This window comes from Mobula birostris, chromosome 1 (assembly GCF_030028105.1).
Source record: "Mobula birostris isolate sMobBir1 chromosome 1, sMobBir1.hap1, whole genome shotgun sequence".
Classification (NCBI taxonomy): Eukaryota; Metazoa; Chordata; class Chondrichthyes; order Myliobatiformes; family Myliobatidae; genus Mobula; species Mobula birostris.
The window spans coordinates 14,479,472-14,495,464 of NC_092370.1; the positions used below are offsets into that span (position 1 = coordinate 14,479,472).

General features: G+C 45.4%; 1 protein-coding gene across 1 annotated transcript in view; it reads right to left on the reverse strand.

The window, feature by feature from the left end:
• Nucleotides 1-10,296, reverse strand: part of LOC140190222 (proton-coupled zinc antiporter SLC30A2-like) — a 61,570-nt gene extending 51,274 nt beyond the window's left edge. The window contains 1 exon segment of the mRNA XM_072247112.1: nucleotides 10,175-10,296. Coding sequence (XP_072103213.1) covers nucleotides 10,175-10,296 — 122 coding nt within the window.
• Between the last annotated feature and the right edge of the window lie 5,697 nt (nucleotides 10,297-15,993).

Consider the following 15,993-nt stretch of genomic DNA (forward strand, 5'->3'; position numbering starts at 1 on the left):
AAACAATAAGGTGCAATATCATAACGAGGTAGATTTTGGGTAAGGAATGCAACTTACCTTACCAGGGAACTATTTAATAGTCTTGTTTTCACTATGTAATGGCAGAAACAATATTTCACCGATCACCACAGTAAATTCTGAATTAGTAGTTGGTACTGGTGTCTGAAGTTTGGCATTGAATGTTAATATGTGAAGGATGATTACTTTATACTCCCTTCCCATGTTGGACGCATGGCCAAGTGGTTAAGGCGTTCATCTAGTGATCTGAAGGTCGCTAGTTCGAGCCTCAGCTGTGGCAGCGTGTTTGTGTCCTTGAGCAAGGCACTTAACCACACATTGCTCTAGTGTCTGTGCGAGGAGTGGTGCCCCACACAGACTTCCAATCTGTGCCTTGTAAAGGCACGAAAATGTCCGACGCAGGCCTCCATGGTCTGAGTCAGCGTTCCCTCCTCCCTCCTTCCCATTCAAATCAACTTCACCCCCATTGACTTTTACTTTTTCTCTACATATTGGATGTTTCATATTGGATGTCTTCTTTTAATTGGTTCTATTGGGTTTCTTTGTTTTGTGGCTGCCTGTAAGGGGATGAACCTCAAGGTTGTATAAAGTGTACATACTTTGATAATAAATGTACTTTAAAATTTGAGCTCTTGAGTTTTATCTTCTAGTTTACAGCGGCATCACATAGCACTCTAAAGACTGAGCCTGTTCCTCTAGCAATGTTCCCTACATGATAATTATACATAGCCATAATGATTCCAACTCCTAAGAACAGCAACAGACAGAGATGTCAAAAATGTCAGATTAGATATTTAATGATCTTGGGGTCCAGGTCCATAGATCCCTCAAATTTGCCGCACAAGTTGATAGGATTGTCAAGAAGGCGTATGATGTCCTGGCCTTCATGAATCAGGGGATTGAATTCAAGAGCCACAAAGTAACATTACAGCTCGATAAAACTCTGGTTGGATCACACTTAGAGTATTGTGTTCAGGTTCTGTTCATCTCATTATATGAAAGATGTGGAAGGCTTAGGGAGGATATGGAGGTGACTTACAAGGATGCTGCCTAGATCAAAGAGTATTTATGAGGAAAGGTTGAGCTGACTAAGGCTTTTCTCTTAGGGGCAACCAAGGATGAAAGGCTGCTCTTAGGAGTTGGAATCATTATGATTACGTACGATTATCATGTAGGGAATATTGCTGGAGTCTCCTGTACCTCCTCCTTGATGGTAGCAATGAGAAGAGGGCATATCCTGGGTGATGGGACTCCTTAGTGATGGATGCTATGTTTTGAGGCATCGCTCCTTGAGGATGTCCAGGATGCTGAGGAGGCTGGAGCCCATGATGGAGCTGACACAGTTCACAGTTTTCTGCAAATTATTTCAATCCTGTGCAGTGCCCCAACCCTCACACACCAGACGGTGATGCAGCCAGTCAGAACGCTCTCCACGGTACATCTGTAGAAATTTGCAAGTGTCCTTGGTGACATATCAAATCTTCTCAAGCTTTGAATGAAATACAATTCTGATTTAATGGAGACAGACGTGAGAAGCACGGAGGAACATCTGGAGAAACTTCTGAAATGCCCAGTTCACTGCCACTGCTACTGTGTGATCAAGAATCTCCAGAGGGAAGGCCCCAAATCCTTGGCTTTTCCTGTTGCTGGCGGCCGGGGCTGGGGTCGAAGCGATCGGCAGAAATGGTGCCCGGTGCTCAGTGTCAGAGGGCTGGTCGGAGGCTCGAAGTTTTCGGACAACTCAGAGTCGGACTGTGGTTGGGTGCTTCCAGGATGCTGCATCGGCAAGTTTGCGGCGCTGGAAGCTCATGGCAGGGAGAGTTTTCTTCCTCCTCCCGTCTGTGTGAGATGATGGGACTTTCAAGAGACTTTGAACTTTTTTAACCATGCCCATGGCCTGTTCTTCATCAAGTTACGGTATTGCTTGCACTGTTGTAACTATATGTTATAACTATGTGGTTTTTGTCAGTTTTTCTGTCTTGGTCTGTCCTGTGTTTCTGTGATATCACACCAGAGGAACAGTGTATCATTTCTTAATGCATGCATTACTAAATGACAATAAAAGAGGACTGCGTGTCTTCATAATCTAATGTGTTGGTCCCAGGAGAGATCCTCAGAGATGTTGACACCCACGAACTTGAAATTGCTCCCTCTCTCTCCACTCCTCATTCCTCAATGAAGACTGGTGTGTGTTCCCTCATCTTACCCTTTCTGAAATCCACAACCAATTTTTTGGTCTTACTGACTTCGAGTGCAATATTGTTGCTGTGACACCACTCAACGAGCTGATCTAACTCACTCCTGTATGCCTTTTCAGCCCTTTAAATCTGCATTAGATTGTTCAGGAGTTATCCAACAGCTGCCGCACCATTGCCCTATCCTAAAAACCCTGAAATGTTTTATAACTTCCGCTTTAAATGTTTCATAATGTTCCAAAGACAAACCATGCATTGTGTAAAAGAACATTTTTCCCCATATTGCCTCTGGGTCTTTAGCCCATCACCTTAAATGTCTACCCTTGTATAATTGGCACTGTCTCTGCTGAGAATCCTCCAGGCGGACCACAACCTTTTTGTGGTTTGGAGGCTTGCGTGCCTCAATGATCTGGAGAGCTATGTTGGCTGGAGTCAGGGTTTTGTGTTTCTGCTCTTGGTAGGGTCACCCATGCCAAACAGGTCAAAGGGTAGAGACCAAACTAAAAGAGGTCCATTAGTTCTCTAGGTTCGGGAGTTCAGTTCAAGGACTCAGTGTAGGGCTAACAACCCTGACTGGTAAAATAAATCAGTTATGGAAACAGCAATGAAAAATCCTTCTACAACTGAGTGTGATGGTATTCCAGAGTCTACACCCGGGACTTGCATGACTGACAGTAATGAAAACAGAGTGGAAACTACTGGCATGATGAAGGAAGACCTGAACACCGCCAGAGATGGAGGATCTTCATTGCTGCCTTAAACACCAATGGCATAGCAAGCAGAAAGCTAAGCTGCTGAGAATGGTTCCAGCTCCCACATTCATTCAGTTACCTAGTGACCAAGATGGCTTCTGATGGAGCCATTGAGTTTCATCACACAGGAACAGGTGCCATCAGCCGAACTCATCCTTGGCAACCGTAATACCTGAGACAAATGGGCATCTTTGCCTTCCGTCAATTAGTCAGAGAGTCAGAAAGCACTTTACCACAGAAACAGGCCTTTCAGCCCATCTAGTTCATGCTGAACTATTAGTCTGTCTAGTCCCATAGACGTGCAACCACACCATACTCCTCCCATCTATTAAAGGTTGAGATTGACCCCGCATACACCAATTCTGATGGCAGCCTATTCCACACTCTCACCAGCCTCTGAATGAAGAAATTCTCTCTCATGATCCCCTTAAATATAAAAAGTAATCACCTCCCTTGGAAGTCTTCATGTTTAATTGTTTTACAACATTGAATCAATGTGCACTTAATTTGGCTTTTTTTGACGCTGATCAACTGAAAGACTCTTTCATGTCAAAGTGAAACAGATTAGTTACAAATGTAAAACACAAAATAATTGATTGCATAAATATTCACCCCCTTCAAGTGGATGCACCTTTGGCAGCAATTACAGCCTTGACTCTGTGTGGATAGGTCTCTCTCAGCTTTGCTCATCTGGCCACTGCAATTTTCCCCATTCTTCTTTACAAAACCGCTTAAGTTCTGTCAGTTTGCATGGAGATCATGAGTGAACACCCCTTTTCAAGTCCAGCAACAAATTCTCAATTGGATTGAGGTCCGGACTCTAACTTGGCCACTCCAGGACATTAACTTCGTTGTCTAAAAAGCATTCCTGTGTAGTTTTGGCTTTATGCTTGGAGTCATTGTCTTGCTGGAAAATAAGTCTTCTCCCAAGTCACAGTTCTCGTGCAGACTGCATCAGGTTTTCCTCCAGGATTTCCCTGTATTTTGCTGCATTCATTTTACCCTCTACCTTCACAAGCCTTCCAGGGCCTGCTGCAGTGAAGCATCCCCACAGTATGATGCAGCCACCAACATACATCACGATAGGGCTGGTGTGTTTTCGATGATGTGCGGTGTTTGGCTTTACAGCTGTGCCATATTCTTTCCATTTCTTGATGGTTGACTTAACTGTACCCCAAGGGATATTCAGTAACTTGGAGATTTTCTTGTATCCATCGACTGACTTGTGCTTTTCAATAACCTTTTTGCAGAGTTACTTGGCATGTTCTTTGTCGTCATGATGTACTTTGCCAGGATACTGACTCACCAGCAGTTGGACCTTCCAGATACAGGTGTATTTTTACCACAATCAATTGAAAGAACTTGACTGTGCATAGATCTCCATTTAACTAATTATACGACTTCTAAAATATATTGGCTGCACCAGTGATAATTTAGTGTGTCATATTAAGGGGGGGGGGGGTGAATACTTGTGCGATCAATTATTTTTGTATTATATTTGTAATTAATTTAGATCACTTTGTAGAGATCTGTTTTCACTTTGACATGAAAGTCTTTTTCTGTTGATCAGTGACAAAAAAAACAAATCAAATCCACTGTGATTCAATGTTGTAAAACAATAAAACATGAAAACTTCTGGGGGGGGTTAAGTATTTTTTATAGGCATTGTATTTCACCTTTCAGCTTTGACCTTTAGTTCTAGTCTGTCACTGGAAAAAAGCCTTCTTGTATTTACCCCTCAGATATCCCTCCTTTGGCCAAGTTTTCCCATTTGTTTAAATCTTCCCTGGCCCCACCATCAGTGCCATCTTACGCAATCAAAGGAGCTTAATCTGATTTTATCTGCCACGGCAGGTTGTCCAGTCTCACCTCACAGAGAAATTTCGCTCCAAAACGTCGGCAGCTCTTTTTTCCATAGATGCTGCCGGGCCTGCTGAGTTCCTCCAGCATTTTGTGTGTGTTGCTCGGGTTTCCAGCCTCTGCAGACTTTCTCTTGTTTGTCACAGAGAAATTTCTTTTTTTTCCCACCTATTCCCTCCTCCACCCTCTCTGCTAAATAATTTGCTTCTTACATCTCAAACTTGAACTTTTAAGTCTTTTTCCTCAGTCTTTCCAGTGAAAAACTGAGTAACTGCGTATTTAGTAAAAAGTACTTTTCTCCTAGATACGGTGATAGTGTGAAACAGTTAAACTTTGATCTCACTGGACAGCCAAGCCCAACCGCCTTAGGTGTTGCTTTTGGACTTAATGAGTCAACAGCAATACTGTCATGCCAACTGGCTGAACAGGTGGCCTTTTCTCACACACGAAAGCAAGCCGTTTATGTTCCTTTGTACCTGATTCGCAGGGAGCAGAATACTCGAACTGTGTCAAAGATAATTGCATTTAGCCGTGGTCAGCAGTTCTGCAGGTGGCTGCCTCCTATCCTCTGCCTGCTATCAACCCACCTGTGATCTCCACAAGTGTGCGTTGGAATGCAGAAGTCAGGGCTGAAGATTAGGTAACTTCTTTTATTTTGGCTGTGCCGGTGGTGTAACGGCACCCGCGCCCAGACTTCGGAACAAGTGGTCCCGGGTTCGAATCTGGCCGACCCCTTGCACGCCTTCCATCTGTGCTGCTGTTGAGCATCGAGCTGGCAAATTGGCCTCGTAAAACAGACAAACGCTAAAGTGGCAAGGTTGCTGCCAGAAGCACCAAACAAGGCACGGGAAGGAACTTTATTTATTTTTTTTTAGAGATTTCCTGAGTGTTAAGGCCTCTGAGGATCTAACATGGTCCCAACATATAGCAGCTATAAAGAAAGCAAGACAGCGGCTATATTTAATTTGGAGTTTGAAGAGATTTGAGGTGTTATCTAAAACACTGAAACTGTGAAGAGCATTCTGACAGGCTGCATAGCTGTCTGGTCTGGGGTGGGTGTTCTACTGTACAGAACCAAAAGAAGCTACAGAAACTTATGTAATTAATAATTTATTATTAATTTTAATAAGTTAAAATTAGTCAACTCCTTCTTGGGTACAAGCCTCCGCAGTATCCAAGACATCTTCAAGGAGCGGTACCTCAGAAAGGCGACGTCCTTTGTTAAGGACCCCCATCGCCCAGGACATGCCCTCTTCTCATTGTTACCATCAGGAAGGAGGTACAGAAGCCTGAAGGAACACACTCAGCGATACAGGAACAGCTTCTTCCCTCTGCCATACGACTCCTAAATGGACATTGAACACTACCTCACTGTTATTATTTTATTTCTGTTTTAGCACTATTTTTAATTTATTTAATATACGTATATGTACTTACTGTAATTGACTTATATATTTTTAATTTCTATATTATCATGTATTGCATTGAACTGCTGCTGCTAAGTTAACAAATTTCTTGACACACGCCGGTGATAATAAACCTGATTCTGATTCTGATACAGCAGCGAATAGGCCTTTTCAGCTCTTCAAGCCACATGAACAAGCAATCTTGATTTACCCCAGGTTTAACCACAGCATAATCACGGGACAATTTGCAATGAGCGATTAACCTACTAACAGACATGTCTTCGGACTATGGGAGGAAACTGGAGGACCTGGAGAAAACTCTCCTCCCTCTCACATTCAACCTAAGGACACTCATTCTAGACACTCCTAAAATAGGAAGCAAACTCTGGCTATCCAACCTATTACCACATCTCATAATATTGTGCACTTCCATCGTGATAGCATTTTTAATTTCTAAACACATTCTCGTTCCAATAAGTTGGTCCATGGTCTCCTCTTTTGACATGATGAGGGTGGAAGAGCAACACGTCATATTCTGTCTGGGTAGCCTCCAACCTGATGGTATTAACATCGATTTCTCCTTCCAGTAAATTTTTTTCTTTTTTTTCCTCACCACTTCCCTCTTCTTCTATTCCTTATTCTTGCCTCTTACCTCTTCTCCTCACCTGCCTATCATCTCCCCCACGTCCCCCTCCTCTTTCCCTTTCTCCTATGGTCCATTCTCCTGTCCTATCAGATTCCTTCCTCCCCATGCCTTGACCTTTCCCACCCACCTGGCTTCTCCTATCACCTTCCAGCTAGCCTCTTTCCAATCCCCCCACACCTTTTTCTTCTGGCATCTTCCCCCTTCCTTTTCCAGTCCTGAAAATGATCTTGGCCTGAAACATCGACTGTTTATTCATTTCTATAGATTCTATATGAACTGCTGAGTTCCTCCAGCGTTTTGTGTGTGTCACCTCTCAACCTGTTCTGCCCATGGTAAACTGACCCGGTATTTCCAATCTCTTCTCATAACTCAACCCCGATAATTAACCTATCATGTACGTCATTAAGGATTCCCACCACCCAGGACATGCCCTCATTGCTACCATCAGGGAGCAAGACACAACCTTAATATCTTCAGAATGTCTTCTTCCCCTCTGTCATAAAATTTCTGAGTAGCGTCGCCATTAGTGTGACACTATTACAGCTTGGGGCATTCCGGAGTTTGGAATGCAATTCAGGCACCGTTCTGTAAGGAGTCTCTGTACGTCCACCCTGTGGAACGCGTGCATCTTCCCCAGTTCTCTGGTTTCCTCCCATAGTCCGAAGATGTACTGGGTAGGTTAATTAGTTATTGTAAGTTGTCCCATGAATAGGTTACAGAATCAATAAATTCAATAAATCAATCAGTGTATCAATAAATCAATAAAAAATGAGCCCATCAATAATACCTCACTATTTTGCTCTTTTTGCACTACTTATTTATTTTGATATCTTTCTAACTGTAACTTGTAGTAATGTTTTATGTATTGCAATGTACTGCTACTGCAATTTCACGACATATGTCAGTGGTAATAAACCTGATTCTCCAACCCAGTTACTTATTTTATTATAAATAAACTCCAGTGATAAAGATCAGCTTTATTTGCCACGTGTGCATCGAAATATTGAAAATACACAGTGTCACGGCTGGGCCGGTTCAGCTTGCTGCTCCACGAGCTTTACTCGACCCTGCTCCGAACTGTGGCTGTGGCCACAGTGGAACCGGCTTCTGAATTGGCTGTTGAATCACTTTTATGAACTTCAATTCCGAATGCTATTTGCTTACTTATATTGTTTGCACAATTTGCTTTTTTTCCTCTCTGCACATTGGGTCTTTTTTTGAATGGGTTCTTTGGGTTTCTTTGTTTTGTGGCTGATGGCCTCATTCTGCTCCTGTGTCTTAAGGTCTTAGCTGACACATTGAAATACCAAGCCATACAGTGAATAATGGTTTGCGTCAACAACCAACACAGTCCGAAGCAGCCTGCAAGTGTCAACACAGTATGCCCACAATTTACTAATCTATGTAATCTAACCACCAGGACCGTTGATCATTGATGTTGGCCTGGGAGAGTCCACTGACGTTGGCTTGCCTGGTCTGCCAATGAATTTAGAAGATTTGAAGAGAAGATGAGCTTGATTTGTCACATATACAACAAAGTACACGTTGCTTTCGTCATCGATCAACACAGTCCATGATGTACTGGGGGCAAGTGTCACAATGTTTCCGGCACCAACATAGCATTTCCACAAGTTCCTAACCCTTACTCGGACATCTTTGGATTGTGGGAGGAAATTGGAGCGCCTGGAGGAAGCACATGCAGTCACGGAGAGAACATGAACTTCTCGCAAGCACCAGTGGGAATCGAACCCCAATCTTACAGGTGGCACTGTAAAGCACTTTTTTGGTGCTGTTCCTTCAGTGCCCTGGGCCGCTGATGTAACTTGACCAAGTACTGGGAGGGCAGTGACCCCTGAGGTGGCAGATATAGAACACAGAACAGGCCATTCAGCCCACCATGTTGTGCCAAACCAGCCAAAAAGCAAATCAAAAACACCCAAACACTAATCCCACCTACCTCCACCATGTTCCTATCCCTCAATCTTCCTTACATCCACCTGCCTATCCAATTATCTCTCAAAAGCCTCTAATGTATTTGCCTCTCCCTCCAGGCATCCACCACTCTCTGAGTAAAAAAGCTTACCCCTCATATCCCCCTTAAACCTACCCCCTCTCACCTTCAACGTATGCCCTCTGGTGTTTGACATTTCGACCCTGGGAAACAGATACTCTCAGTCCACTCTCTCTATGCCTCTCATAATTTTATAAATCCCTCAGCCTCTGCTGCTCCAGAGAAAACAACCCAAGTTTATCCAGCCTCTAGTGATAGCACCTGCCCTCTAAACCAGGTAAACCTCTTCTGCACCCTCTCCAAAGCCCCAACATCCTTCCTACAGTGGGGCAACCAGAACAGTATGTAACAGTCCAGATGTGGCCTGACCAGTTTTATATAAAGTTACAATGTAACCTCCTGACTTTTGAACTCTGTGCCTCGACATAGAGTTCAAACATTCCATAAGTCTTCTTAACGACCTTACCGACCTGTGCCGCCACTTTCAAGGAGCTATGAACTTGGATCCCGAGATCTCTCTGCTCAGCATCACAGTTAAGGACCCTGCCCTTAATAGTGTACTGTCTCCTTGCCTTTACCCTACCACAGTGCAACACCTCACATCTACCTGGGTTAAACTTCAACTGCCATTTCTCAGCCCATATCCGCAACTGATCGGTTTCGTGCTGTATTCTTCAGCAGTCTTCTACACTATCCTCAACTCCACCAATTCTTGTGTCATCCGCAAGTTTACCAACCCACCCATCTGGATCTGCATCCAAAAGCAGAGGTCCCACGCGGACAAATTGGGATTGTGTTTGGTCCTGAAGCTCTCTTTGTCTGGCTACACCGAACAACAAATCAGGCGGCGATCCGCATCCGCGCCCAATCTAAAGTCGTTTATTCGCAGGAAAGAGATCCAATTTGACTGAACCCCGATCACCACCCATTCTGCAGACGTCCCCTCGCGTCAACGCTTCAGAGTCTTGATCTGTGACTTCAGGGTTTAGTTTTAGGCTCCCGAATCTCCCCGGGGTTATTGTCGGTTTCTTACAGAATGGGTCGATCTATTCTTTGGCTCCGTCTCCACACACCCGTCCCCAGCACACCAATGTTGAACGGAGGCAGTGAAACACTCGCATTCAGTTGAAGCCGAGCGCAGTAGCCACTTGTGTCCGCTCGCAGGGGCAGACTGCACAGCTTCCTGCTGAAATGCCGCCAAACCCACCCACCTCGGGAGTACCCTCTCAGCGGCGACTCCGGCAAAAGTACCGAAAGAATGGCAGAGGGGAAGGTGTAAAACTTACCTTTCTTGCGCTGAGGTATACTTATTGCTCGGCACGTCCATCACCAGCTGAGTTTTCTCCCCGTTCTTTTTGGTGAACATCAGTTTTAAACTGTTAGGGTTCATCGCAGCGAATCAATCCATCGCCGCTAACTCAGCATCGAAATGAACCGAACGCGAAGTATCTTCTCCCCGACGTTGCCCCGCTGCCGGTCGCTATCTTTCGGAACTTTACTTCGAATCTGCCAGGGGGATGTGGGGGGAACTGTTCGGCTTTCTTACTATGTTCAGGTGAGTTTTCTCGATCCTCCGAGGCTCGTTAGTGAGCTAGTTGTGTGTGTGTGTGTGTGTATGTATATGTGTGAGGAGCCCGAATGGCGCTGAGCGCAACGCCAAGCGAGGAGAGAAAAAACTCCAAGTTCTGGGCGACGGTGTGCAAAACCTAATTCGGAAATTTTCAAGGCTGTTTTGTACAAGAAAGACAGATCGAATTACACGCCGATTAAAGCTGACATTCTCTTCCTCCCCGTTTATTCTCCCCCGTGTTCATCACATTTCTTCTCAGCTTGGTTTATATACTTATCAAAGCTCAAAAAACCTGTACACAGCGAGCAACCTGCTGGCGGGACCGGCAACGTCTGTGAAGGTGGCGGGACAGAATTGTTCGCGTTTCGGATCGAGAGCCTCGGACAGTCCCGACTCAGGGTTTCGACGCGAAATGTCGACAATTCCTACATCCCCTCCCCACCCCAACATACGAGCACATCACTCCCCCACCAGATACTACCAGACCGGCGGAGTCTCTCCGGCAGATTCCAGCATTTACGCCGTCTTGAGTCACGGGTTCAAAATATATATATCTTTTAATTTCAGAACATTGTCAAAGGGGAGAAGGGCTGGCACCCATAAGTCATTGTGCACGCTGGCACAAATGTCACAGATAGACCAAGGGATGAGGTCCCACAGGTTGAATATGAGGAGTTAGAAAAGAAGTTAAAGACGCAGAAGCTTGTGGGAAATCCGGAGCAATACAGACAAAATGGTGGAGGATCTCAGCAGGCCAGGCAACATCTGTGGAGAGGAATAAACGGTCATATTTCAGGCCGAGACCCTTTATCAGCACCCTTCAGTCGAGATGGAGAATCTGGGCTCAAAACATCGACTGCTTATTCCTCTCTATAGATGCTGTCTGACCTCGAGGGTGCTGATCTCCAGGCTACTCATTCAGTCAAATAACACTACAGCAGAGAAAAAGGCTCTTCAGCCCATCTAGTCATGCTGAACCATTATTCTGCCTGATGGGAAATGGAGAGGGTGTTGGGGGCCATTATCGGAAGTTTGAGAAATCGAGGTTGGAGGCTACGCAAACGGAATGTAAGGTACTGTTCCTCCGAACTACGTGTGACCTCATCACGACAGTGGAGGAGGCCATAGATGGACATATTCAAATGGGAATGGGAAGTGGAATTAAAATAGGTGGCCACTGGGGGATCCCGCTTGTTCTGGCGGATGCTCGGCGAAGCGGTCTCCCAGTCTACGTCAGGTCTCACCGATATCCAGGAGGCCACACCGGGAGCACCGAACACAGTAAATGACCCCAGTAGACTCACAGGTGAAGTGTCGTCTCACCTGGAAGGACTGTTTAGGACCCCGGACGGTAGTGAGGGAGGAGGTGTAGGTGCTGGTGTAGCACTTGTTCCGCTTGCATGGAGGTGCCAGGAGGGAGATTAGTGGGGAGGGACAAATGGACAAGGGAGTCGCGTAGAGAGCGATCCCTACGGAAAGCAGAAGGTGGGGGGTGGGAAAGATGTGCTTGGTGGTGGGATCCTGTTAGAGACGGCAGAAGTTTCGAAGAATTATGTGCTGGACACGGAGGCTGGAGGGGTGGTAGATGAGAAGAAGAGGAACCCTATCCCTGGTAGGGTGGTGGGAGGATGGGGTAAAAGCAAAAGTGCATGAAATGGAAGAGGTGCGGCTGAGGGCAGCGTTGATGGTTGAGGAAGGGAAGCCCCTTCGTTCTAGAATGAAAAGCCTCATCCTGACAGCAGATGCGGCGGAGACAGAGGAGTCGAGAAAAAGGGGATGGGGTTTTTACAAGTAGTAGGGTGGGACGAAGTGTAGTCTAGATAGCCATGAGAGTCCGTGAGTGTGTAATAGACATCGGTGGATAAGCTGTCTCCGGAGATCGAAACAGTGAGATCGAGAAAGGGAAGGGAGGGGTTGGAAAAGGGCCAGGTGAGTTTGAGGGCAGGGTGGAAGTTGGAGACAAAGTGGATGAAGTCGATGAGTTCACAGGAAGCAGCACCAATGCAGTCATTGATGTAGCGCAGGAAAAGTGTGGGACGGTCACCAGTGCAGGCTTGGAACATAGACTGTTCCTCGTAGCCGACAAACAGGCAGGCATAGCTTCGACCCAGGTGAGCACCCATGGATTCACCCTTTGTTTGAAGGAAGTGGGAGCGGCCAAAGGAGAAATTATTGTCAATGAGAACGTTCCATTAGGCAGAGAGTGGTGGTGGAGGGGAACTGGTTAGGTCTGGTGTCCAAATACTCCAAATTGGACTTCACTAATGTGTTAATCAATTTCAACACAATATCCCAACTCCTGTACTCAATACTTTGAATTATGAAGGCCAATGTACCATAAGCTCTCTTCATGACACTCTGACGTTACTTTCAAGGAATTATGGATATGTATCCCTCTGTTCTATCACCCTCCTCAGTGACCTGCCACTCACATGTAAGACCTACCTTAGTTGTCCTCCCAAGGGGCAACACCTCACACTTGTCGGCATTGTATTCCTTCTGCCATTTTCAGCCCTTTTTTCAAGCTCGTCCAGATCCCACTGCAAGTTTTGAGAGCCTTTCTCACTGTCCAGTATGCCCCCAATCTTGGTATCATTCACAACTTGGCTGATCCAGTTTACTACATTGTTATCCAGAACACTGATATACTGTAGATAGCAAACAGCAATGGAGCCAGGGTCGATCCCTGCTGCACACCACTAGTCACAGGTCTTCAGTCTGAGAGACAGCCATCTACTACCACTCTCTGGCTTCTCCCACAAAGCCAATGTCTAATCCAATTTACTACCTTATCCTGAATGCCAAGCAACTGAGCCTTCTTCACCGGCCTCCCATGTGGGACCTTGTCAAAGGAGGTCCTACATGGGAATGTAAAGTCCATGTAGACAACACGTAATGGCTGTCCTTCATCAACTTTCTTGGTAACCTCTTCAATGAATTTTATGAAGTTAGTTAGACATGACCTACCACACACAATGGGTAACCCTGGGTAATTTCTAAAGTAAGTACATGTTCGGCACAGCATTGTGGGCCGAAGGGCCTGTATTGTGCTGTAGGTTTTCTATGTTTCTAATTCCATGTAGACTATCGTGAATCACTCCCTGTCTAGCCAAATATTTATATATCAGGTCACTTAGAATAACTGCCAATAATTTACCCACTACTGATGTCAGGCTCACTGACCTATAATTTTCTGACTTATTCTTAAAACCTTTCTTAATCAATGAAATGACATTAGCTATGCTCCAATCCTCTGGCACCTCACCTGTTGTTAAAGACATTTTAAATATCTCTGCCTCAGCCCCTGCTAGCCTCCCGCAAGGTCCAAGGGAACACTTTGTCAGGCCCTGGAGATTTATCCATATTAATTTGCCTCATGACAGCAAACACCCCCTCCTCTGTAATCCATACAGCGCATGACCTCACTGTTGCTTTGTTTCACTTCTCTAGACCCTGTGTCCGTCTCCAGAGCAAACAAGGATACAAGCAATCCATTTCAGATCTCCCCCACCCCTTTGGCTCCATGCCTCAATGACCACACTGACCTTCCCGACCACCAATTTTGTCCCTTGCTCCTAATATACCCGTAGAAGCCCTGAGGATTCTCCTTCACCTTGTCTGCTGGAGCAACTTCGTGCCTTGTTTTATCCCTCCTGATTTCTTTCTCAAGTGTTCTGTTTCATTTCTTATACTGTACTCCTCAAATACCCAATTTGTTCCAAGCTGCCTCTACCTGCTAACTTCACTATCTCTCAAAAACCAAGGTTCCCAAAACCTGTTATCCTTGCATTTTATTCTGACAGGAGCATTACAAACTCTGTACTCCCAAAATTTCAATTTTGAAGACCTCCCACTTACCAAGTACACCTTTGCCAGAAAACACCCTGTCCCTATCCACACCTGCCAGGTCCTTTTGTCCTTCTGATTTCCTTTATGTGACAGTCCCGCAACCCCTAACCGCCTCCTGGAATTCAACTGATCCCAAACACAAGGAATTCTGCAGATGCTGGCAATTCAAGCAACACACATCAAAGTTGCTGGTGAACGCAGCAGGCCAGGCAGCATCTCTAGGAAGAGGTACAGTCGACGTTTCGGGCGAGACCCTTTGTCAGGACTAACTGAAGGAAGAGCTAGTAAGAGATTTTTCAATTGATCCCAGCTGCCTGTACCTGACTGATGACACCTTTTATCCTGACCCAGAGTCTAAATGTCCCTTGTCATTCAGGGTTCCCTACCATTGCCAGCCCTGCCTTGCAATCTAACAGGACATGTAGATCTTGAACTCTCAATATCTCACTTTTAAAAGTCAGATGTCCCGTTGCCTGCTAGCAACCTACTCTAATCAATTTTTACTCGGTCCTAATTAGCATCATCAAAATTTGCGATGCCCAGTTTAGAGAAATAACATGCGGACCAAATATGTCCCTTTCCGTAACTAATGTAAAACGAATAGTGGTGGACCCAAGGTGCTCCCCTATTATCACCTCCATTTCCCAACAGTAGGTTAAATGTTTCTCTCTCCCTCGTAGTGCCTTCAATATATTGAGTGAAGAAACTTTCCTGAACATACTTAACAAATTCCATCCCATCTTAATACTATTGCAGTCCCAGTCTATATTAGGAAAGTTAAAATCCCTTACGATGACAACTCTAATATTCTTGCAACTTTCTGTAATCTGCCTGCATATTTGTTCCTCTAATTGCCATTGAAATTAGGCAAGCACAGTCCTCCACTAGGGAACTAAAGTATAATCTTCTTATTTCTCAACTCCACCCGTAAAGCATGACTGGATGATTGCTTTGTAATTTCACCTTGAGCTACTGCAGTGATGTTCTCCTGAATCAGAAATGCAGCTCCCCATGGCGACACACACAAAATGCGGAAGAACTCTGCAGGCCAGGCAGTATCTATAGAAATGAATAAACAGCCGACGTTTTGGGCCGAGACCCTTCTTCAGGGCTGAGAAAAAGATGAAAATTCAAAGCAAGAGATGGAGAGGGGAGAAAGAAGTACAAGGTGGTAGGTGATTGGTGAAACTGGGAGGGGGGAGGAGTGAAGTAAAGAACTGGGAAGTTGATTGGTGAACAAGATAAAGTGATGGAGAAGGGGGAATCTGATAGGAGAGGTTAGAAGACCATGGAAGAAGGGGAAGGTGGAGGAGCACCAGAGGGAGGTGATGGGCAGGTAAGGAGATAAAGTGAGAGAGGGAAACAGGAATGGGGAATGGTGGGGGGGGGGGTGCAATTACTGCAAGTTTTGAAATCGATGTTCATGCCATCGATTGGAGGCTACCCAGACGGAACGCAAGGTGTTGCTCTTCCAACTTGAGTGTGGCCTCATCGCAACACTAAAGGAGGCCATGGACTGACATGTCAGAATTAGAATGGGACGAAGGATTGAAATGGGTGGCCACTGGGAGGTCCTGCTTTTTCTGGTGGACGGAGCGTAGGGGCTCGCTGAAGCAGCCTCCTCATCTACGTCAGGTCTCACTGGTATACAGGAGGCCACAAAAGGAGCAGCAAATAGAGTATATG